The following is a 24,009-nucleotide window of genomic DNA, read 5'->3' as shown; positions in this document are numbered from 1 at the left end:
CGGTTGTGTGCAGAAACTTTAAAATTGTGCTAAAGTCAACTGAATGATGTCTCAAACAATATGCCTTTAACAAGTCGTGCACATGGACTCGTAATAATTTACTCTTTTTTTTTTTTTGTTTTGTTAATATGATAAAGAATAGGAAACAACACCAATAATTGAATGGTGCAAGTGATAAGAGATTTGGGCTCTTTGAGCAAGTAGTCAGAAATTTGAGCTTAAACTCTTCCCTAATCTTGGGCAAATGAAACAGTCGATATGAAACCGGGCATCTTACATTTTTTTCAATGGACGAAAGATTTTTCCGAATAAAGATAAGACTTTGGCAACATTGAGGAAGATAATATCCGCTCTCACACCCAGCGACAAATGCATGCACAACTGTGGATTCGACTCCTGGAGCTGCCACATAAATATTGAATGGAGAGGACTTTATTTGAAATTGCAAGTGCAAATTATACACCGCGGGACATTGATAGCTCGACTAGAAACCATGCTTTTTGTCACTATGCTTGTGTATTAGTTGACATGGACCTTTGACGTCGCATTTTTCATGAGTTCATGGTTGAGAGGGAAGAATTCGCTTTTAACATGTGGAAGTTAGTTATGAATGATTGGTGGATTATTATTCTCATTGTCAAATTATAGGCCTTCATGCTTCAACCTCCGTTACGTCAGGTACACAATCACTTTATGCAAACTCATAAACTCAAAGCTAAACTTTGAACACTTTTCCGATCTCTTGAACAAACATTGGCCTATATATTCTCACATTCTCACATAAAAAAGTCATTCTCACTAGATATGTCATATATATATATATAGAGGACATATACTATGAGAATGACTATTTTATATGAGAATGATGAGAATGATTATCAATCATTGGATTAAAAATAAATGGTTGTGATTGAAAAGTCTCATATATGCCTCCCCTTATTCTATCAATTCTCATTAACCCAATTCATCTTCTCCAATTTAGTGTAAATTATAGACACGGCTTCTTATTTCTTTGGTTAATTCTCATAAACTCATCAGCCATCACCTTCACCTTCTTCTTTCTTTGTTTTACCTTCTGCTAAGATAACCTCACGTCAATTTTAACAATTGAAATATTGGCCAGTCTATATTTCTCACGTGGTTTGTGTATTGGATTGAAATTCATTTCATATTTTCCATTGACACAATTTCATTAGGTTAAATCCAATTTCATGAATTAGGGATTCTTAATATTTTGCAGATCTCAATTGAATTAGTAATTTAATTAAAAAAAAAATGGAATCTATGTTGTGAACAGAAGCTTTTGATGGAAGTAAATTAGGGATTCTCAAGTAAATCAATCAACAACCCTTGTTTTTTCATTGTAAGCTAATATGGATGTATAAGCTATTAATATTGATGATGGACGATGAAATCTATGTCGTGTTTTTTCTTTTATGAAGAACTGTTCTTTTTAATTGCTATGGTTTCACGAAGATGAAGAGATGGTGGATGGAGAAGATGAAAGAATAAGTTTATGAAAATTGATAGAATAGGGACAAGTACATGTGTTTTAAAATGGGGCTTTTTAATCTCAATCATTTATTTTAAATCTAATGATTTATAATCATTCTCACCATTCTCATATAAAATAGTTATTCTCATAGTATATGTCCTCTATATATATATATATATATATATATATATATATATATATATATATATATATATATATATATATATATATATATATATATATAGGACATATCAAGTGAGAGGAGTAACTTAAATGAGAGATGAGAGGATATACTATCATCCGTTGGATCAAAATGTACGGTCAAGATCAATTTCAGTAAAAAAAAGGATTGGCACATGTGATCTCTACTGATTATCTTCTACTTTTGTTCTGTCTCTCTTCTCTTCCAAATCCAATTACAAAGTTTAATTCTGTAATCCACCTCAAATCTAATTCATAATTTTAACTGACACAAATTGAATTATTCAGATCTTCAATTTTAAGGGATTGTTCAATATCCATGTCGATTGAGATTTTTAATTCCTTCCAAATTCCAAAATCAAATCTTTAAGTTTAATTTAAGGCACAGATTTATTTCCTTCCTTATGTTCAGGTGTGCATCTATGAGTATGATCATCTAATTTAATTTAATTAATTAATTTCAAGAAAAACACAGTCAGGAGGAACAAAGATAAAAAAGAAAGAATAAAAAAAGTTCAGATTCAAAAAAGTGAATTTTGGACGGTTTGCAGGATAAGAAGAAGCAGAAATTGATGAGCCGTGTGAGAGAGAGATCGATAGCCTTGCCTAGAAAATCAAGTGATGATGGAGAAGCTTTTTGTTTGTTTTTTAACGAAGAAGAGGAAAAGTCAGAGAAGTGGAGGGGATGAATGTTAGGCTGTGGTCATCAAAACCTAATTATCACATTAAAGATTAATCTAAAGGTCCTAATTTAACCCTTTCATCTCTCACAGTAAAACTCCTCTCACTTGATACACCCTCATATATATATATATATATATATATATATATATATATATATATATATATATATATATATATATATATGAGGGTGTATCAAGTGAGAGGAGTTTTATATATATATATATATATATATATGAGGGTGTATCAAGTGAGAGGAGTTTTACTGTGAGAGATGAAAGGGTTAAATTAGGACCTTTAGATTAATCTTTAATGTGATAATTAGGTTTTGATGACCACAGCCTAACATTCATCCCCTCCACTTCTCTGACTTTTCCTCTTCTTCGTTAAAAAACAAACAAAAAGCTTCTCCATCATCACTTGATTTTCTAGGCAAGGCTATCGATCTCTCTCTCACACGGCTCATCAATTTCTGCTTCTTCTTATCCTGCAAACCGTCCAAAATTCACTTTTTTGAATCTGAACTTTTTTTATTCTTTCTTTTTTATCTTTGTTCCTCCTGACTGTGTTTTTCTTGAAATTAATTAATTAAATTAAATTAGATGATCATACTCATAGATGCACACCTGAACATAAGGAAGGAAATAAATCTGTGCCTTAAATTAAACTTAAAGATTTGATTTTGGAATTTGGAAGGAATTAAAAATCTCAATCGACATGGATATTGAACAATCCCGTAAAATTGAAGATCTGAATAATTCAATTTGTGTCAGTTAAAATTATGAATTAGATTTGAGGTGGATTACAGAATTAAACTTTGTAATTGGATTTGGAAGAGAAGAGAGACAGAACAAAAGTAGAAGATAATCAGTAGAGATCACATGTGCCAATCCTTTTTTTTACTGAAATTGATCTTGACCGTACATTTTGATCCAACGGATGATAGTATATCCTCTCATCTCTCATTTAAGTTACTCCTCTCACTTGATATGTCCTCTATATATATATATATATATATATATATATATATATATATATATATATATATATATATATATATATATATATATATATATTTTGTGGTAAAAGTATGTCTATCTAGTCCATTTTTATATGTATTTTTAACAAATATTTTTCTTATATGTTTAATATATATTTTTTTGGAATAATTATATGTTTAATATATTTATATGTGACAAATATTAATCAATGACAAAACTTTGTTCCATATTTTAAAAAATTTATCAATAGCACGTATTTGTTCCCTTTTATGTTATGTAGTTAGATTGTGTTTTTTTTTATATTTCTCAGTGGCAAATATTTATTTATTTACTTTTTTGACAAACTTTTTTTTTTTTTAAACTAGTGAGAAGGACTCACCAAAATATATTAAAAAAGATTGATACAAAAAAGGAGAAGGGGGACCAAGCCAAGACCTTCTCAAGCAAAAGTGAACCTAAAACTAGGCATTCCTAGTCTATTTTGCACATAATCTGCTCTGACCTCCACAGGAAGTGTGTCATAGATTACAAGAGAATTCAAAGAGAGACCTATGTTTGCTAATTTGTCTGCACAACCATTCCCTTCCCTATATATATGAGTTATTAAAAAAGCAATGTTAGAGATGTATTCCATACAATTTTCCCATCTGTTCCTGATCTTCCAAGGAATTAGATTTGGAGATTTGAAGGCTAAAACTGCCAATTTTGAGTCTGTTTCAATCCAAAGCCTAGAGTACCCTCTTTGTTTTGCAATTTCAATTGTTCTCATGACACCAGATAATTCAGCTATCAGAGAGTTTCCAATACCCAGACCTTCAGCAAACCCTCCCAAGAAGAGAGCTTGACTGTTTCTAAACACCCCTCCACAAGAAGAAAGACCAGGGCTACCAAGAGCTGCACCATCACAATTACATTTGATCCAATTAAGGATTGGAGGATGCCAGATGACCTCCTTGATATTGTTGTGCTTTGGAGGATTGATTTTGCAGTTAAAAGCTTTTAAGAAGGTAAATTCTGTCATTGATGAGCTTGCAGCTAGCTTTGAGTTGCTAGCAGATAGAGAGACTCCAGCAATGATGGATGAAATTGCAGATTTCCAATGGGTGGATTTGTTATTGAACCTGACTGCATTCCTTGATTGCCAGATAACATAGAAAATATTCACAATAGCAGCTTGTATAACAAGCTTACAATGGGGGGACCATCCTCTATCACAAAGGCTCCAGACTTCTTGAATAGATAAAAACTGTAAATTGGTCTGCAATATTGTTGCTAGCCATCTCCAAATATGCACAGCAAAATCACACAGAAAGAACAAATGGAAGATTGATTCTTCCTGCCTGCCACAGAGATTGCATTTAGAGGGGATGTTGCAACCTCTTTGTTTGAGTTTATCATCACAAGGTACCTTTTCATGCATTAATCGCCAGGCAAAAAGAGATTTTGAAGGAGGGATATGAATGGACCATATGACCTTACCCCAATTAACTTCCTGCAACTGATGAGATTTGAACTTATAGGCTTCTTTTAAACACAAGGACCCATTGTTGACATGCTTCCAAACTAGCTCATCCTTTTTGACAAACTCAGTGGCAAATATTTGTTTTATATGGTAAGTGTTTTTCGATATTATTTATTTACAAAACTTTGTCCCGTGTTTTTTATTATATATATATTTATCGGTGGTAAATATTTGTCTCGTATTTTTGTACTATCTATCAATGATAATGAATTGTCATGTGTTTTTTTTTTATATTCTTTCAAAAAAAAATGTGTTTTTTTAATATATTTATCAGTGACAAATATTTGTCCCGTATTTTTTATTATATTTTTGAAGTAACAAAGTAATGTGTTTTTGCCATTAAAAAAAATTATGAATGTGTTTTTTAGTATTCTGGTCCTTATTATAAGAAGAAAAATAAAAAAAAATTATTAAAACAAAACCATCAATCAATAGTTATTATAATATTTAAATGTTTTTATAAATATACGTTCATAAAAATTTGTGAAGTATTAAATATACTTACTAATACTTAAAAAGACAAATATTAAATGAGGGAAAAAAAGTCTTTTAAACAATATATACCTCAAAAGTTACGAGATTTTCTTATAAATAGGACCAAAATATTTTTTTTAAAACTTTTCTTATAACATTATAACAAGGATCGGAAGGAGTACCATTCTTTTATTTCAAACGCTTAGCATAACAAAGAAATTTATTTTCATCTTTCAAATCTATATTGATTTTGTAACCAAAAAAATCTATATTGATTTGATCTCTCATAAAATAATTCCTCATAAAATATTGATTCTATATATATTTTTTTGAAATAATTCCTCTTCTTAAAATTAAAACAAAAAAAGATTTCTGAAGTATCAATGTTACTCGTTATAAAGAAAAAAGAAATTTATTTTTTGTAATTTTGACCCCAATCCAAAAGGAGAAAGAATATAAAAAAATATATGAAAATCGCTTTTTTTTTTTGATCAAGTGAAAATCACTATTTAACTAAAGGAAAAAGGAAAACAAGTTGGAGGTTAGATTTTGGGTCAAAATGGACCATAAATCACCCCTCTTTGATAAACCAAGAAGAAAAAAAAAAGTGGTGACAGCTAAAGTTTGTGAAAGAGAAAGGCGCCCCCGCAAACACATATTTGCTTAAAAATAATAATTGACCCTAAACCTGATTAAAAACTAACATATATAATAAGTTAAAAAAAAGAAAGGGATTAATCAATCAGCTTTTTCTAGTAATAAAATATATATTTAATTTTGGGGCATTCTGAGAATTAATGGTAGTATCAATTAGCTTAATTAGTGATTGATTTCGTATATATTTTTTCCATCCATATTCACTTGTGTTAACAAAATAGGCACTAAAAGAGGCTACAATTTTATTAGAGTAAGCAAAATTCTTTTTTTTTAGCAAAGACAAGATTAATGCATTTCATTCATAATCAAAGGGTACAAAGTAGATGGTACATCATAGAAAATATGGGGGCTAGGATTGGATAAGGACGCTCTAACAATACTATGAGCTGCCTCCGAACATAAGCAAAATTCTATAATACAAATGATTTGTCAAAAAAAAAAAATTGTACAATGAATATCTATAAATACCTCCTACGTTAATGACTCTTCATTAGAAATTCTCCTACGATTCATACATCGAAAGAAAAGAAAAGGAGGAATTGAGCATCCATAGAGGTAAAAAAATTAAATTTGATTTCCATATTGTTGTTCATGTCATGAATCTTCACTGCATTATTTCTATATGGCTGCTCTTGTATTAATTATATTTCAAATGCGATGCAAAACAATTAATCCATGAACTGAAAATTAGTTAATCCTTCTTTTTTTTTAAAGAAAAATTAATTAATCCTTATTAAGCTTTTTTTTAGTTCTCTTCTCATATATCTCGGGGACAATTTATTTGTCTCCTTTAGTCTCTTAATAATTTCAAAGTTCGGTCGAGTGGTAGGAATAAAAAGCATCTTTGATCTCGAAGATCTACTTCGAGGCCTCACATTTAAAAATACAAAAAAAACCTATGTAAAATCAAAACACAGTTGGTTTGTGTTAATTGGTATTTATTTATTTGTTTATTATTAATTTTATATATACAAAAAATTTAGGGTTAGGGGATAGTGCCTTAAGAGAGGGAGGACTTTAGATCTTAAAGGGAAATTACAAAATATGGACTTTTACACCCCAGGCTGGAATCCGGGATCTCTCGAATTAAGATTTGCCTTTTTTCAATTAGACCAAACATTATTTACTACAATTTTTTTATAAGATTTGTTTCTTTTATTTGTATACTAGTTTAGAGACCCGGCGTTGCCCGGGTTAGATATTAAATAAGTTTTATAAGTTTGTGTGCACGAATACATGTGTCAGTATATTAAATTGAATTTATTTAAATTTACAATTATAATAATATCATAAAAATAAATATAAATATTTCAAAAAAAATTAAAAATAAATATAAATGATGAGATGAATGTCCAATGCAAGAATAAAAAGTGTAACAAAATCAATAATGAATTAGTCCAAGTGGTAATAGTTTTGGGTCCTTTAAACATGGACTATTACTTTCCCACCCTATTGCCTTCTCCCGCGCCCTGTAAAATTTCTAAAAATGCCCTTGTGCATTCCGGATACATGTTGCTATATATTTTTTACAACCGATCCTTCAAATTATTTATTTATAATTCTGATAAATAATTTTAATAATATGATTATCCTTCAGAAATGGCAACATGGAGAGTAACTCGTTCAGCTGCAAGTCCACATTCTAGGTTTGACAAGTTACATGACACTAAGAAGTCAGCTTTCAAGAAGAAGAAAGGGAAAAAAGCTTCTGCAAGTGAGATATCTGAAGAGGAAATTGTGAAAAACGCCGATCAAAAAGATGTTGTGATCGTAGCTGAGATATCTGAAGAGGAAATTGTGAAGAACGCCGATCAAAAAGATGTTGCGATCGCAGCTGAGACATCTGAAGAGGAAATTGTGAAGAACGCCGATCAAAAAGATGTTGCGACCATAGCTGAGAAATCTACAGAAGAAACTGTGAACGTTGTTCAAGAAGATTTTCTTGATGTAGTTAAGAAACCGTGTCTCGTGTATTTTTATATTTATGAATAACAAATATTAGTCATGTAGTTTTGTCAAAAAAAATATTAGTCATGTAGTTAAGAAATCGTCTCGTGTCTTTTTTATATTTATGAATAACAAATATTAGTCATGTGGTTTTTTATTGTGTTTATCGGTCACAAATACTTCTCTCAAAATTTATTATATTTATCAACGACAAGATTTTTTTTTTTGAGAGAATTTATCAACGACAAGATATAGTCCAATGTTTCTCGTATATTTATTTGCGACAAAATTGTTGCCCGTGTTCTTTTTATACTTTTCAATGACATATACCTTTCAAAAAAAATGACATATACTTATGTAGTTTTTTTTTTAATGGGACAAATACTTATACAAATATGTTTTCCATTCAAAATTCAAATTCGACTATCCTAAACAATTTACCTTTAATGAAGTTTATTAATCACTTGAGCTAAATTGTTTCGTTGCCCTCATTTCTATCAAAAAAAAAAATTGTTTTATTGCTAATTCATTTACGAATTTATCATATTGATATAGTGGTGTGAGTGAATATGGCCTTGTATATGAAATAAAGAAAAAAATATTTTTGAGAATAGATGTGTACAATAGCAATAAGAGAGTTTAATATTAAAATATTTGTGTTAGTTCTTAGGGAAAAGTGTTTGATAATCCGAAGTTTAATCGTGAGGTAAGTATAAACTCATTAAGCACTTGAACCTAATTGCTTTGTTGCCCTCAATATTTTATCAAAGTAAAAAAAAAATTATCAAAGTAAAAAAAAAAAAAAAAAGATTTACTGCAAATTGATTTACAAATTTATCAATTACGGGTGTGAATGAATATGACTAATAATGAAAAAGTATAATTGTATATGACTAATAATGAAAAAGTAAATAAACATCTTTGTCAATAAATGTGTACAAGTAGTAATTATAAGGAGTTTAATGTTTAATTTCTTAAAAAAAAAAAAAAAGGAGTTTAATGTTTAATATTACTACCATAAAGCCGACCGAAATTTTCGTTATCAAGAATTAAATTTCAATATGACAAATTTAAATTTTTTTTTAAAGGAAAGATATAAGGGTGCTCTAGTCTAAGAGCACATGTTAAGTAACCCAAAATGAGCAATTTTGCATTGGAAAACATGATAATTTAACTTGTAATAAGTTGACTGCATGACTTTTGATATGTATATTTCTATAGTGAGTTCCTTAACATGTGACCTTGAGGGCACAAGTTAACATTTGCCAAGATATAATTGTATTTAATTTCTATGCATTTAATACCATTCATTCTAATTTTTTGATAATTAATTGTTTATTATCCAAATAAAAGTATACACACGTACTTTTGTATTAAAAGGGATAAATTGTACACATATATCTTTTGAAAATTGTTGTTGACACATTGCATAAGGCTGTGTCACACATGTAAAATACGGTTTTACCCCTCGGCAGTTAACTGCCGAGGAATTTATAGCCGGCTGCAGTTAACTGCCGAGGAAATCCTCGGTAGTTAACTGCCGAGGAATCAGAAAATTTCTTCATAAGCACTGTTCATCTTCTCTTCCTCTCCCTCGCACTGTTCGTAATGAAAAAGTTTTAAAGAAACAGATTTCACATCTAATACAAAGGAACAAATCATCTATTGTTGTTACTACAAAGAAACAGATTTCACATCTTCTCTTCCTCTCTATCGCTCATTTAATTGCTGTTGAAACATTAGTCCATTTTTCCATCTATTGTTCTTCACTTCACATTACACAATGGAAGAAGCTTAATGAAAAAAGCTATAATTGAAGGACTCATTTGTTCACGCTTTAAAGAAAAAAAATTAAAGGGTTAATTATTTTTAATCATAACTTATAAGTTTTTGAAGATTGAAAAAACAAAAAAAAAATCTCACAAGTTATAGTTTGTTCTCCGTGTATAAGTTTTTCATAGAAGTTCTTATGTAATATCATTTTCTTTTAGAACTTTCCTGCTATAAGGCTACTGTTATAGGATGGAAATGTTAGGTTTAATTCCTTTTGTTTTTTGGTATTTGCGAGAGAGAGAGGAAGAGAAGATGAACAGTGCTTGTGAAGAAATTTTCTGATTCCTCGGCAGTTAACTACCGAGGATTTCCTCGGCAGTTAACTGCAGCCGGTTTTAAATTCCTCGGCAGTTAACTGCCGAGGGGGCAAAACCGTATTTTACATGTGTGACACAGCCTTATTGATGGAGCCAAACCGCAAGTGCACGGCCTATCGAAGTAATAGTAGTAAGTAAAAGTATCGTTCCGCTAGGGAGTTGTTCAACTTAATTAACCTTTAGTGAATGATTAGAGGGAGAGAAAGTTTAGTAAAAAGGGGTTTTGATTGCTGAAGATAAAAACAATATTAATAAAAAGCCTTGGGATCATTGGTTCATTATAATGACAAATCCTTCACTAGACAAGACCTAAACATCTAATTTCATGGTTTACACACTAATTTCTAAAGACCGGTTTCCCTTAGCCCCTCACCTTTCCGATGAAAGTCCGGTGAGAGTTTACTTCTAGCAACCAAGCCTATTTCGCTGACATGATTACTAGAAGATGCATAGAGGATTGAAACTACTCTGTCTCAATAATTGCAAAGACTATTTCACTGTTTTGCAATTATTGTCTAGATTCACTTGTTCCAACATCAAGACTCCGCTCTCGCTTTATGAATTGATGTTTGGGATGATGGATTAACGATTATCAAACCCTCCGCTTTCGCTTCCACAGTTTGATAATTGTTAATCCACGTTAGGACGATGAATCTAGATTAGAAATTAGGGTTACATAGAAATTAGGGTTTAGGCTTGTTTTGTTTAGGATTGAGTCATTAGACTCCCCAACAATCCCAAGACGAAGAAGTCTACTCACTCATGTTCATCGTAGACATGTGGGAAGAAGAGAGAAAAACAGTAAAATAAATTGCAAAGAAAGTAAAAGGGAAATAAAGACTTTTTATTGAAATAATACTTGAAATAAACAAAGTAAATGGTGAATGTTTATGGTGGAGAGCTACTCTATTTATAGCTTTACAATCGACTTAGAAACTAAGCAACAAAAAGGGTAAAACAGTAAAGCTGCAACAGGGTAACTTGGGCCCGAAGAAAAAGCAGCAAAAGAGGCCTCTGGAGGTGGCACGGCCGTGCCACATGTTGGCACTGGCCGTGCCAAGCTTCTGACTTGGTGGGAACATATTTTTGTTCCGTATCTTCGTATTTTCGCACTGTATTTGCTCCAGTCCTCTTTCTTTCGCTCCAAGGCACCTTCCACCATATATTCATTCCTAAAATAAAATAAAAGACAATTTAAAGTAAAATATTCTAAAAGAAAATAAAATGCAATATAATTAAATCAAATCTTATTTAAAATTAAACTAAATAAAGCATTAAAATATACTAATCTATGACTCATCAAACTCCCCCACACTTGAATCTTTGCTTGTCCTCAAGCAAAAGGCAATAGACATAGCAGCAACAAAAGATTTATTCATGGCAATATTAAGAACACATGTCTCAAAAGAAAGGCTTTGCTTCAAGTACACTAATTACAATTTCAAATACTTCTCATGAACCTGTTCTACCCAACATCAAGTCTCAAGTGAGTGTGTGTGTGCAGTCCAACCCTTTTCTTGCTCCTGTACAAGACAGATATTATGAGGAATAGGTTCTATCCTTAATGCTAAAGTAACCGAGAAAAGTCCTTTCTTCATTTCATATAAGAGTGATGGGAATTTAAGTTAAAATTAGATTAGATTAACTATTAAGCACAAGGGGCTGCAGATGCTTAGGGACTATCTATCCTCGTAGGAAGTCTTCTCGGATGTAATTGTCCTTTCCCCCTAGATTCAAAATCACCCTAAGCAGTGCTGCAAAATTTTATTTCATCTCCGCGTAGGAAGTCTTTTTGGATGTAATTGTCCTTTGCCCCTAGCATTGATGAGTTTGTTTCACTTTAAGTTCAAATTAGGGAGTCACCACCACAATTAGGAAGTTAGGGATTGTCCTTTCCCCCACATGTTGGTGCCATTCTCCCGCCCCATTATAACTTTAACAATTTAAGAATATAACAATTAAGAACATTGATTTTTCCCACACAAACTTATATTACTTTTACTCTGAAGACTTTAAAGGGTCTAAGTTAACACTAAAGATAGAACGTGCTCCTTAAAATACCTATTCATACATTTGCTCAAAGATTGCAACTGGTTGCTTTTCTCATTGGAGATTTTTCACAATAAAACAAGATGTGGGTATAGCAAGAACACAAGAAACACTAGAAACTACTTTCATGTACAAGGAACAACCTTTAAAGTAGAGACAAAACAAAAAAAAATTATGCCATATTTTACATTAAAAACAAGCTACTAGTCATGCCTCTTGCTATAAAAACAAAACAAAAGAATAAAGTTCAAGGGAGTTTGGAAACACTACGACTCTAGACACTTTATTAGCCCCCCCCCCCCCCCCCCCCACACACACACACACACTTAGGGGAAGCATTGTCCTCAATGATTCAAAGAAAAAGAAATTAAAAGAGAATAAGAAGAAGTAGAAGAAGAAGGAGAAGAAGAAAGAGTAGGAGAAGGAGAGAAGGGAAGAGAGGAAGAGGAAAGCTCACAATTGTTCATTGAGGTCCATAAGGAGGACCGTGGAGATGAAGGTGTTGCATCATCCGTCAGAGCATTTCATTATTTTCTTTACTGATGTGGTTGCCCTTTTGAACTTCATTGCGAAGGCTGGAGATTTCAACACCTTGCCTTTGTTGCTCGGTGCTCATCCTCTCGATCTCATTATGAATCCAGGTCCATCTTTGATCTTCATTAAGTTCACCGGCTTCGTGGCCATGGTATTCTTCCTCTTGGTGCAAGTTAACACCTTCTCCTACATCATGGTGCAAGTTAGCACCTTCTCCCTCATCATCATCTTGCTCACCAAGAACCTGCACATCATCAACATACAACCAATTTTCTTCCACCTCGGTGGTAGTCCGAGATGGGTTAGGCAATAAAAACATGATTGACACATTTAGCTTAAGTTGGTAATGGATTGGTGGACGATGTTTAATGAAATTCATAGCAATGAGGGCTTCCCGGTTAAGCTTATTGTTTCCCTCAATTGGTTTGATCCCCTCATCCTCACTCACTCCAAAACACCTAGCTATGTATGTAATGACGCCACCCACCACTATGACTCCTTTACCGGCTGGCCTAGTACCTACGAAGTCTAGGTAATCAATCAAATAGAAACAAGTGTTGACGGGGTGGTTGTAGAGCATTGCCCACAACATGAAGAGCTCATCGGTTCTAGTGTTTCCTAGCTCGGTTCTACCCCAAATAGTGCAAGTCATTACCCTTTAAAGGTACCTAAGTACGGGGTTGTGAATGTTGCTAGCTTTATTGGCTCTAGTGACAAAGGAGCTAAGGCCGGTGATACGTTCCCAAAAGACAGCGGGTTGATAGTCAACCGGCTTAAGGCTAGGATCCCAAGAATCATGGATATACCCCTCGTTTGCAAAACCTAAGGCATCACAAAAGTGCTGAAGAGACATATCATAATCAATATTCATTAGCCTAAAGGAAACTCTATGGTTAGGGTTATCATAATTCAACCTATCTTTAGTAAAAACAATGGAACTCAAAAATTCATAGGTGAAATTCTCATAATCCCTCATAGGTTCTAACATATCAGTCCAACCTAGCCTTCCTATCAACCTATAGACATCATTTCTAAGCTCTAGCATATTCAAAGTGTAAGAATCAAGATATCGAGAAGGATGCAAGGGTTTAAAGATTAGAATTTTATACCTATCCCTTTGTGAGTTGTCCTTAAACTTGATCCCATGATTCTTGACTTGTGCTTGCTTCTTTGAGGGAGGTCCTCCTTGAGACCTTGCTGGTTTCTTACCACTTCTTCTTGAAGCCATTAGACCTTGACCTTGGGTTGACTTTGTGTGGTTTGGTTGAAGGTTGGTTTTGATTGGTGGTTAAGTTTGGAATGATGAATTGGGATAATTTGGTTAAGAATTTCTTGGATTTGGTGGAGTTATGGAGGTTTGGAGGTTGGGGGTTAATGGAGTTTTTAGGAGAAGTGAGTGAATGGGGAAGGAGAAGAAAGTTTTTGAAGGTATGTGGTGCAGAAGCTTGGCACGGGCAGTGCCAATATTGGCACGGGCAGTGCCAACATTCTGCCAGTTTTTTGGTTTTGGGTGGTTTTAGGTTGGCACGGCCGTGCCAACCTTAGCACGGGCCGTGCCAACATTCTGGTCACGGAGGCTTCAAAATTTTCAGTTTTTCTTGAATCATACTTGGACAATTACCTACAAAACAACTTAAAACAAAGAAAAACAAACAAAATAAAGCAATTAAATGCGTGGATTGCCTCCCACGAAGCGCTTGTTTAGAGTCACTAGCTTGACGGTTAGAAGGTGGTTTTAACTATCCTATACCCAATCTCTCACTAAGGGATAATGGCAACAAACTAACATGCTCTCCCAAATCACACATGGCTTTCTCAAATGTTTTATATCCTATGACACAAGGTATGGAAAATCTCTCTGGATCCTTAAGTTTAGGTGGCAATTTGTTTGGAAGTATTTCAATAAAATTTCTAAACTGCTCATCTAACTTGGATTTAGCAAACTCTTGTGTTAAAGGAATTTTAGGCTCATGAGACGGTGAAACAAATGGCTTGTCATTCTCTCCTATAGCTTTCTCACTTTGAGGCTTATCACTTCCTATCTCTCCTTCATTGTTCTTAATTTTCACAACGGGGTCCTCTAGTTTGTTACCATCCCTATAAATAATAGCACTTATATGGTCTTTGGGGTTGGTTTCGGTTTGGCCTAGAAGGACTTCAGAGGTTTGAGGGGGAGTAGCCAGCTGTTGGGGTACTTGAGAAGTCTGAGTCTCTATCATCTTACTGTGAGTAACTATGGAGTCTATGTTCAATGTATGTTTGGCAAGAGAGTCCTTCAAAAATTCAGTTTGGTTTTTAAACTCTTGGAGCTGCTCAGATTGATTTATAAGAAAATTTTCTAAAAAAAGTTCTAAGCTGGATTTTTGAGGGACTATTTGGCTGTTTGCATAACTGAGTGGTGTTGTTTCTTGTCCAAAAAGATTTTGAGGGGTTTGAAAAAAAATTTGGTTATTTTTAAACCCTTGATTATATTCAGCATAGTTTACTTGCTCAGGACTTCTAACAACACTACATAGTTGGCAATCAATGCCAATATGGCCAAATACACCACAAACTTCACAAAGAGGTGATACAGGGGCAGGTGTGACAGCACTAGTATTTATTTTATCAAATTTTTGTGAGAGTGCGTCAACTTTAGCAGCCAGATGATCAAGGGAAGAATTTTCATACATACCTACCTCTTTCTGAGAGGGTGAAGGAGCAACATTAGTGGTGTCCCTTCCGTAGGTCCACTGATAGTGGTTTTGTGCCATGACCTCGATCAAAGCATATGCTTCTGTGTATGTTTTGTTCATCAAAGCTCCACCTGCAGCTGCATCAACATAAATCTTTGTGGGATACAAAAGACCATTATAAAAAATGTGAATAATAAGCCAGTTCTTTAAACCATGATGGGGACAAAGTCTAAGCATTTCTTTGAAACGCTCCCACACATCGTAAAGAGATTCTCCATCTTTTTGAGTGAATTGTGTGATTCGATTCCTTAATTGAACTGTTTTAGAATAGGGGAAGAATCGGGCAAGAAAAGTTTGCTTCATTTGATGCCATGAAGTGATAGAACCAAGTTTCAATGAATTAAACCAAGCACTAGCTCTCCCCCCTAAGGAAAAAGGAAAGTAGTGCAGCCTTACGACCTCTTGGCTTGCATTCACGGTTCCACCGAGTCTTAAAAAAGTTGAAATATGAAAATTCGGATCCTCAGTGGGTGATCCGAAAAATTGATTTTGCTGCACTAACTCAATAAGTGCAGGTTCTATTTCAAAATTGTCATCAACCGTTGGGTACACAATAACATCGTATGACTCAATTGAAGATGGGATTGCATACTCTATGAGAGTGCATTCCTTACCCATATCGTTATTATCTTCCCAAGAAGTTAAAGGCAAAAGAAGAAATAGAAAAAGAAAGAATAAACAAAAAGATTTTTTTTTTATATATAAAATAAAATAAAATAAAGAAAAAGATTTTTTTTTATATGAAGTAAAATAAAATAAGGAAAAAGATATATATATATATATATATATATATATATATATATATATATATATATAGTCTAATCACTATTAAAAAGTTAATCAAATTACAACAACTCCCCGGCAACGGCGCCAAAAACTTGATAGAGCCAAACCGCAAGTGCACGGCCTATCGAAGTAATAGTAGTAAGTAAAAGTATCGTTCCGCTAGGGAGTTGTTCAACTTAATTAACCTTTAGTGAATGATTAGAGGGAGAGAAAGTTTAGTAAAAAGGGGTTTTGATTGCTGAAGATAAAAACAATATTAATAAAAAGCCTCGGGATCATTGGTTCATTATAATGACAAATCCTTCACTAGACAAGACCTAAACATCTAATTTCATGGTTTACACACTAATTTCTAAAGACCGGTTTCCCTTAGCCCCTCACCTTTCCGATGAAAGTCCGGTGAGAGTTTACTTCTAGCAACCAAGCCTATTTCGCTGACATGATTACTAGAAGATGCATAGAGGATTGAAACTACTCTTTGTCTCAATAATTGCAAAGACTATTTCACTGTTTTGCAATTATTGTCTAGATTCACTTGTTCCAACATCAAGACTCCGCTCTCGCTTTATGAATTGATGTTTGGGATGATGGATTAACGATTATCAAACCCTCCGCTTTCGCTTCCACAGTTTGATAATTGTTAATCCACGTTAGGACGGTGAATCTAGATTAGAAATTAGGGTTACATAGAAATTAGGGTTTAGGCTTGTTTTGTTTAGGATTGAGTCATTAGACTCCCCAACAATCCCAAGACGAAGAAGTCTACTCACTCATGATCATTGTAGACATGTGGGAAGAAGAGAGAAAAACAGTAAAATAAATTGCAAAGAAAGTAAAAGGGAAATAAAGACTTTTTATTGAAATAATACTTGAAATAAACAAAGTAAAGGGTGAACGTTTATGGTGGAGAGCTACTCTATTTATAGCTTTACAATCGACTTAGAAACTAAGCAACTAAAAGGGTAAAACAGTAAAGCTGCAACAGGGTAACTTGGGCCCGAAGAAAAAGCAGCAAAAGAGGCCTCTGGAGGTGGCACGGCCGTGCCACATGTTGGCACTGGCCGTGCCAAGCTTCTGACTTGGTGGGAACATATTTTTGTTCCGTATCTTCGTATTTTCGCACTGTATTTGCTCCAGTCCTCTTTCTTTCGCTCCAAGGCACCTTCCACCATATATTCATTCCTAAAATAAAATAAAAGACAATTTAAAGTAAAATATTCTAAAAGGAAATAAAATGCAATATAATTAAATCAAATCTTATTTAAAACTAAACTAAATAAAGCATTAAAATATACTAATCTATGACTCATCACTTATGCAATGTGTGAACAACAATTTTCATATCTTTTTGGTTACTATGCAAAATTAGAATGAGAAGTTGATCCCAAAGAGATAAGCTTAAAGCTCGCTTTGATACTCCTAAACAATTCTTCTTCTTCTTCTTCTAGTGGCCGAGGAATGACATCGTTCAAATGAAAGAAAATGCATTTCGTTTGGTCAGGAATGAAAAACAAATTAAAATTGGATAGAGAATTGGGTAGTAGGAATTGTGATGTTGATATCAAATTGTGTAATACAAATTGCAAGGAAATGAAGATTATATAGTAGGGTTGGGATTGTGATGTTGTTATTAAAAGTTGTCACTCTTTAAAAAAAAAAAAAAATTAAAAGTTGTCACTGCGGCTCCATAGCAGGATTGTTAATTAAATAACTTGATTTACACTCCTGGTGGATATCGGGCGGGTTCGGGCCCAAACCCTCCACCCAGCCCAACCCGCGGGTGTATAGTACAGACCCAATTCTGCCCAAATATGAGATTCGGTTTGAACGGGTTCGGGTAAAACGGGTTTGGGTTACAGGGTTCGGGTAAGAAAATTGCTTTTTTGACAAAGAATACTTCCAATTGACACATGGAAATGACCTTAATGCCCCTGGTGGTAGTTAACAACCGCTGGGAAACACGCCGGTAGTTAACTACCGCTGAGATCCAGCGGCTGTTAACTACCGCTGAGTTCTGCATCTTAAGAACGCAGACAGCTTCCAGTTTCTGGTTCAAGTTCAAAACAACACAAAACCAACTTGACCCCAACTTCAATTGCACGGATTTGAGGCAAATTTCTTCAAGTAATTAACAAGTAAGTACCTTTCTTCCTATTTACATGTAATGTAGGCTGTTTAGGTTGTTAGTTTTCATAATTTTAGCAAAATGTTTAGAGTTTAGGTTAGGTTTAGGTTAGGTATAAAAATTGCAAATTCTGATAGAATTAGATGTTGTTTAGGCTTGGTTATGCTGACATTGAAAATTATGATAGAATTAGATGTTGTTTAGGCTTGGTTATGCTGACATTGTTGTTTAGAGTAGGTTTATGTTCAATGTAGTTGAATTTGATGTTGAATTAACACTAATTGTGCTAGTATTTTAAAATGCACTTAAGGTGTTTGATGAAATGCCTAAGTGAAATAATCTTGCTTTTTTTGTGATTTTTTTTTTCAAATATGTTAAATTTAATAATGTATATATGTTATGTTGGATTTTGAATATGTGAATATGTGAAATTTGTTGTGTTATGTTATGTTGGATTTTGAATATGTTATGTTAAAATGCACTTAAGGTGTTGGATTTTTTGGCAACTTATTTATGTTTTTTAAAATTTGTTTTGTACAGATATGGCTAGGGATACGGATGAGCAGCGGCGGGTTATTAGAGAGGATAGGATGCGGAGAGGTAAAGAGGCGAGTACCGCTAGTACTCGGAGAGAAAAGAGGGCTGAAGACCCGTATGTCCCTAAGACTCGGAGGCGCAGGGACCCGAGGATGCATGGAGAGGGCTCACAGGCACATGTGGATGACTCCTCCCAGGTGGTTGATCCGACACCAGCGCATGGTTATGTTGGGTATGTGGATGATGATTTTGTTGGCTATGATCGGATGGAGGAGGAGAGGATGTATTTTCAGCCGGAGGCCGAGGCAGAGGATGCGGAGATGGGACATGATCAGGGGGTGCCAGAGGATGTTGTGGCAGATTATATGGAGGCACAGAATGTTATTCCCAAGGGTGAGCCTGAGCGTGAGCCTCAGCCACGACGAGGTTGTCGTGTTCTGCGGATACCGCCCTATCCTGCTGGAGAGGCTCCCTTTCCTGGAGGACCTCTGACCACGTCATTGTTGTCCGACTACGCGAGACACGTGGCGAACCCTCTTTGGGTGAACCATAATAATGTAAGTGTTTAAATTGTTTAAAATTCTTTAAATGTTTTAAAGTGATTATTTAAAATATTATGTAGCGTAAGTGTTTGAATTATTAAATATAATGTAGCGCAAGTGTTTTAGTTATTTAAAATAATGTAGCGTAAGTGTTTTATTTATTTAAAATAATGTAGCGTAAGTGTTTTATTTATTTAAAATAATGTAGCGTAAGTGTTTTAGTTATTTAAAATAATGTAGCGTAAGTGTTTTATTTATTTAAAATAATGTAGCGTAAGTGTTTTAGTTATTTAAAATAATGTAGCGTAAGTGTTTTAGTTATTTAAAATAATGTAGTGTAAGTGTTTTATTTATTTAAAATAATGTAGCGTAAGTGTTTTATTTATTTAAAATAATGTAGCGTAAGTGTTTTATTTATTTAAAATAATGTAGCGTACGTGTTTTATTTATTTAAAATAATGTAGGGTAAGTGTTTTATTTATTTAAAATAATGTAGCGTAAGTGTTTTATTTATTTATAATAATGTAGCGTAAGTGTCTTATTTATTTAAAATAATGTAGCGTAAGTGTTTTATTTATTTAAAATAGTTATAAGTGCGTAAACGCAGGGAAAAGATTGAAGGAGCTTGATAAGCCGGAGGAGGCTTTGAGGTGGTTTTGGGAACCTGTGGAGGGGTCTGGCCTCCATGGTTTGATACACGTTGGGTATTCGACTGTGACCCATGCCATGATACGTGCTCTATGCGAGAGGTGGCACACAGAGACGAGTAGTTTTCATCTACCTGTGGGGGAGATGACGATCACTCTGGACGATGTGCATAATCTTCTGCACATTCCTATTTACGGCCGCATGTTGGAGCACGATGAGTCGATGGATCGGGACCGATCGATTGATATGATGACCAAGTTGTTGGGCATGTCAGATGCTGATGCCAGAGCTCAGGTTAGGGATGAATCTCCTGGTCATATCAGTTATCTCGCACTGAAGCGGGTTTATGAGGAGCACCTGACTGAGGCTAGACGACTTGAGCATCCACAGTCGAGGGAGGAGATGCAGGAGAGAGCCAGGAGGAGGGCGTGTTGTGTGAGGAGTTTCCTTCTATATCTTGTCGGTTGTGCGTTGTTCACTAACAAAACGAACAGACACATCGACTTGATATATCTTGATTGCATGGCGGACTTGGGGGCGATTGGGAAGTGGTCATGGGGAGGGATGACCTTAGCCTACCTCTACGATTATCTGGATGATTCTGTTATCTTGAATAACTGAACGATGGTTGGCTCTGCGACTCTTTTGATGGTAATATTTATCTTAATTTCTTTATGAATTTATTTTATAAATTTTATTATCATGTTAGACTATTTTATAATGTTTTAGATTTATTGAATATTTAACACTAATAATTATTTTTGAGTATTATTTATTTTGTTGCATGGATGGATTTTGGAGCATTTGCCAGGTCCTTACCCAAGGAAGCGTAACCCGGAGTGGGACCCGCGGACATCATGTGCTGGGAGATGGCTCACTAGCAAAGGCCATAAGAGTGTGCACCATTACCGCTCACGCCTGGATCGCATGGAGGTGGATGACGTCAGGTTTTCTACCTATGGTGATCACAGAGATGTGCACCCATTTAATATCTTGTGCACTTACTCGGGATGGCTCATGTGTGGGAAGGAGAGGGTGTACCGTCATTTACCTGAGCGGGTGAAGAGACAGTTCTCCTTTGTTCAGGACGTTCCCAGACATCCTTCAGCTGTCCCTCAGGTGCCTACACAGATGCTGACCATTGTGTTGATGGACGCTCGACCATGGCTTGTACCTGCTTGGGTAGATGGGTGTGAGACACCATGGCAACATGTTCCTAGCTACATGGCTTGGTATGCCAGAGTCTCTCACCCTCGCATTCTCCCACCTGATGAGGGATCCCCTCCCAGGCCGGCAAACGTGGAGCAGGTGATTGAGGAGGAGCATGACAGGGAGATGCCTGACACACTGATGATCGTCCGGGATGTGGCGCACATAGCCCGAGATATTGTGGTCAGGCATGGCGAGATGACCAAAGAGGAGGGTGTCCAGGAGGTCATGCAGATTGTTAGTGCTACTGAGCCTGCCCTTACTTATCAGATTTCCAGGCGGCGCAGGGGGCAGCAGAGGCAGGGTAGGCAGGGCTGATTAGTATTAGGATTTTTTTATGTATTTTTTGAATATGATGATCATGATGTATTATTATGACATGTTCCATACATTTTCCTATTTCTATGACATATACGTACGTTCGTTTTATATTATTTCTTGCGTTTTAATTTTACCATGTTCCTGTTAAATATTGGATGAATATGTTTAGGTATTATTAGATGAAAATTTTAGAAGAATTTTCAATTGGTTATTTGATAAAAAATTTAGATGAAAATGAAAGTTAAAATTGGTTAGGAAAGACACAAAATAAGGAAGATGGAAATGAGCTTCTGGAAAATGTTAAGCACGTAGCAGCAGTTAACAACCGCTACATTCAGCTTCGGCGGTAGTTAACAACCGCTGGCACTCAACGGTAGTTAACTACCGGCGTGTTTCCCAGCGGCAGTTAACAACCGTTGGGGGTAATTTGGTCATTTCCATGTGTCAATGGGAAGTATTCTATGTCAGAAAAACAATTTTCTTCGGGTAAAACGGGTTTGACATCTTACTGGGCCATTCAAAAATTCAGCCCAATAAATTTTGATGTGTTTCTTTTTTGGTTATTTTTTTCAATATTAAACTAGTTTTTATGTTTGTTTAACTTTGTTCTTGTTAAAAAACTTATTTTAACATATTTTCCTTTTAAAATGGGTCTTATTTTGACGTGAATCTCAAAGAACTAATAGAAACCATTCCTTAAAAAATAAAAAACTAATACAAACCATGCTTAATAATTTAGAGACTTCTCAATCTCAAAGAAAATAAATACATTGACCTTTAAAATAATAATAGTAACACTGGATCTGGACAATTAAATACAAATACAATGTTCTCAAACTCCTTGATCTTCCACTGAATCAACCACATCGGCTCCTTGAGTTCTAGCAAATGTTTGGAATTTGAGGCAAAGGATCCACTACCACTTCCCATGTGTCTATACAAACAACATAAATAACACACATTAGAATAAGAAAGAAACAAAGAATCAACGAACTTAAAGGAAGAAGCTTCCATAGGCATTAAAAATCATAACAAAATATGCATCAAAGACATTCACATGAATATCATGTTAGTGACAAAATAAAAAACAAACCCATACACTGAATAAAGTTCAGATCTTGAAAAGTCTAACAAACAGATTCAATTGCTACTACTACAAAACCAAATAAACTATATATAGTAAGATAAATTAGTACCTTTCAGATCTAGACATGCAATATTTCAAAATTTGAAGGAGTGAAAGTGAGGAGGAAGGATGAAGATCGATTGAAGTGGATTTCTTCCTCTTTGTTTGTGTTAGGGTTTTATGTGTTAGGTAAGAGAGTGAGGTGAGAAAGAAAAAAAGATGAAGATGGTCATTAGTGTTGTGGTGGTAGGAGGTGAGGAGGAGAGGGCCGCTAGGAGTGACTATGAGGCATGATAAGAACTAGGGTTTCATGTTTTCTTCCGTATATATCTATATGAACGCAAAACGACACATTTTTGCTACGGGCGGGTTCGGGTACCCGCGAGTGAAGTTCCTCTCCCCGTTTCTGCCCATTGATACCCTTGTGTACCCGTATTTGTGATCCGTTTGACGCGCGGACCCGAATTAACCCACTCAGCTCGGTTTTTTTCCGGTTTTTTCCGGGTTGGGCCGGGCCACGGGTCCTTGTCCAACCCTACTCCTTGATAAGCAGCGCTTTGAAAATAGTACACGTGGCATGATTTAGACCTAAACCATGGATGTGCACTATTGTATATAGAAAATGTTTGATTCGTTTAGATATGATAGATTGATTATAGATGTAGATGTCGATTATACGTAAGCCATTTTTTTTTTTTTACAAAAATAAATGATATTTATTCATTCAAATTGAAAGAGTATATCGATACAATGCAAATTCGCTAAAAGAGAGAATGACAGCTCACCCCATTATACCCAAGTCAAGTCTCGTGGACTACTTCTTTATAGAGAAAGGTTTGATTTTTTTTTTTTTTGTTATATCGTAGATTGTAGTTTAATGTTAAAATACTCAGGTAAATAGAACTCAAATTCTTTATTATTTATCAAAGTACAATTGTCAATTTAATTTCACCACAATAAACAATTTGTTATAATTTTTTATGTAAATCGGGTATCTCCACACACGCATATGCGGAGACTAATCCCTTGATACTCGAGCTTTGTGAGATTCAAATAGGCGACAAATTCTTCTAAAAGTTTTAATGCGTTTACATGTCTAATGTTGAACTCGAACTCAAGATCATAATTAAATTATAAGAGACATGTGTCATCTCATCTAAATGTTTTCAACTAATTTATTATAATGTGAATCTACCAAAAGAAAGAGGGTATTACGAAAAAAAATAAAACACATCAATTGCATAGTATTTTCATATTAGTCAGCGGCTA

At 34.5% G+C, this 24,009-nt stretch overlaps 3 protein-coding genes and 1 non-coding gene across 4 annotated transcripts; 3 read left to right on the top strand and 1 right to left on the bottom strand.

Annotated features, from left to right (window-relative positions):
- Positions 1-137: 137 nt before the first annotated feature.
- LOC146906026 (uncharacterized) lies at positions 138-8,121 on the top strand. Its single transcript, XM_085727583.1, has 2 exons — positions 138-678; positions 7,629-8,121. Exon 2 carries the CDS (start codon positions 7,631-7,633, stop codon positions 8,021-8,023), a length of 393 nt encoding a protein of 130 aa, XP_085583709.1. The 5' UTR covers positions 138-678; positions 7,629-7,630; the 3' UTR covers positions 8,024-8,121.
- LOC146906027 (uncharacterized) lies at positions 3,818-4,798 on the bottom strand. The gene has a single exon (XM_085728715.1). The coding sequence runs from the start codon at positions 4,796-4,798 to the stop codon at positions 3,818-3,820; it is 981 nt and encodes a 326-aa protein (XP_085584841.1).
- A 7,473-nt stretch (positions 8,122-15,594) lies between the features above and the next one.
- Positions 15,595-15,701, top strand: LOC146906025 (small nucleolar RNA R71). Its single transcript, XR_015020877.1, has one exon. It is a non-coding gene; the product is annotated as a small nucleolar RNA R71 (small nucleolar RNA).
- A 5,007-nt stretch (positions 15,702-20,708) lies between these two features.
- LOC146906024 (uncharacterized) lies at positions 20,709-21,611 on the top strand. Its single transcript, XM_085728714.1, has 2 exons — positions 20,709-20,735; positions 20,886-21,611. The coding sequence occupies exons 1-2, from the start codon at positions 20,709-20,711 to the stop codon at positions 21,609-21,611; spliced, it is 753 nt and encodes a 250-aa protein (XP_085584840.1).
- The last annotated feature ends 2,398 nt before the right edge of the window (positions 21,612-24,009 follow it).

Source organism: Medicago sativa, chromosome 7 (genome assembly GCF_051527215.1).
Source record: "Medicago sativa cultivar Bolivia chromosome 7, Bolivia_mono, whole genome shotgun sequence".
Lineage (NCBI taxonomy): Eukaryota > Viridiplantae > Streptophyta > Magnoliopsida > Fabales > Fabaceae > Medicago > Medicago sativa.
This window is presented reverse-complemented; position numbering and strand designations above follow the sequence as displayed.

What these genes read in the sequence shown, in the direction of transcription:
- LOC146906027 (XM_085728715.1), bottom strand. Translation starts at nt 4,798, where the DNA reads ATGCATGAAAAGGTACCTTGTGATGATAAACTCAAACAAAGAGGTTGC.
- LOC146906026 (XM_085727583.1), top strand. Translation starts at nt 7,631, where the DNA reads ATGGCAACATGGAGAGTAACTCGTTCAGCTGCAAGTCCACATTCTAGG.
- LOC146906024 (XM_085728714.1), top strand. Translation starts at nt 20,709, where the DNA reads ATGGTTGGCTCTGCGACTCTTTTGATG. An exon ending in GCTCTGCGACTCTTTTGATG is followed by an intron (nt 20,736 to 20,885) that starts GTAATATTTATC and finishes TGGATTTTGGAG; the next exon opens with CATTTGCCAGGTCCTTACCC.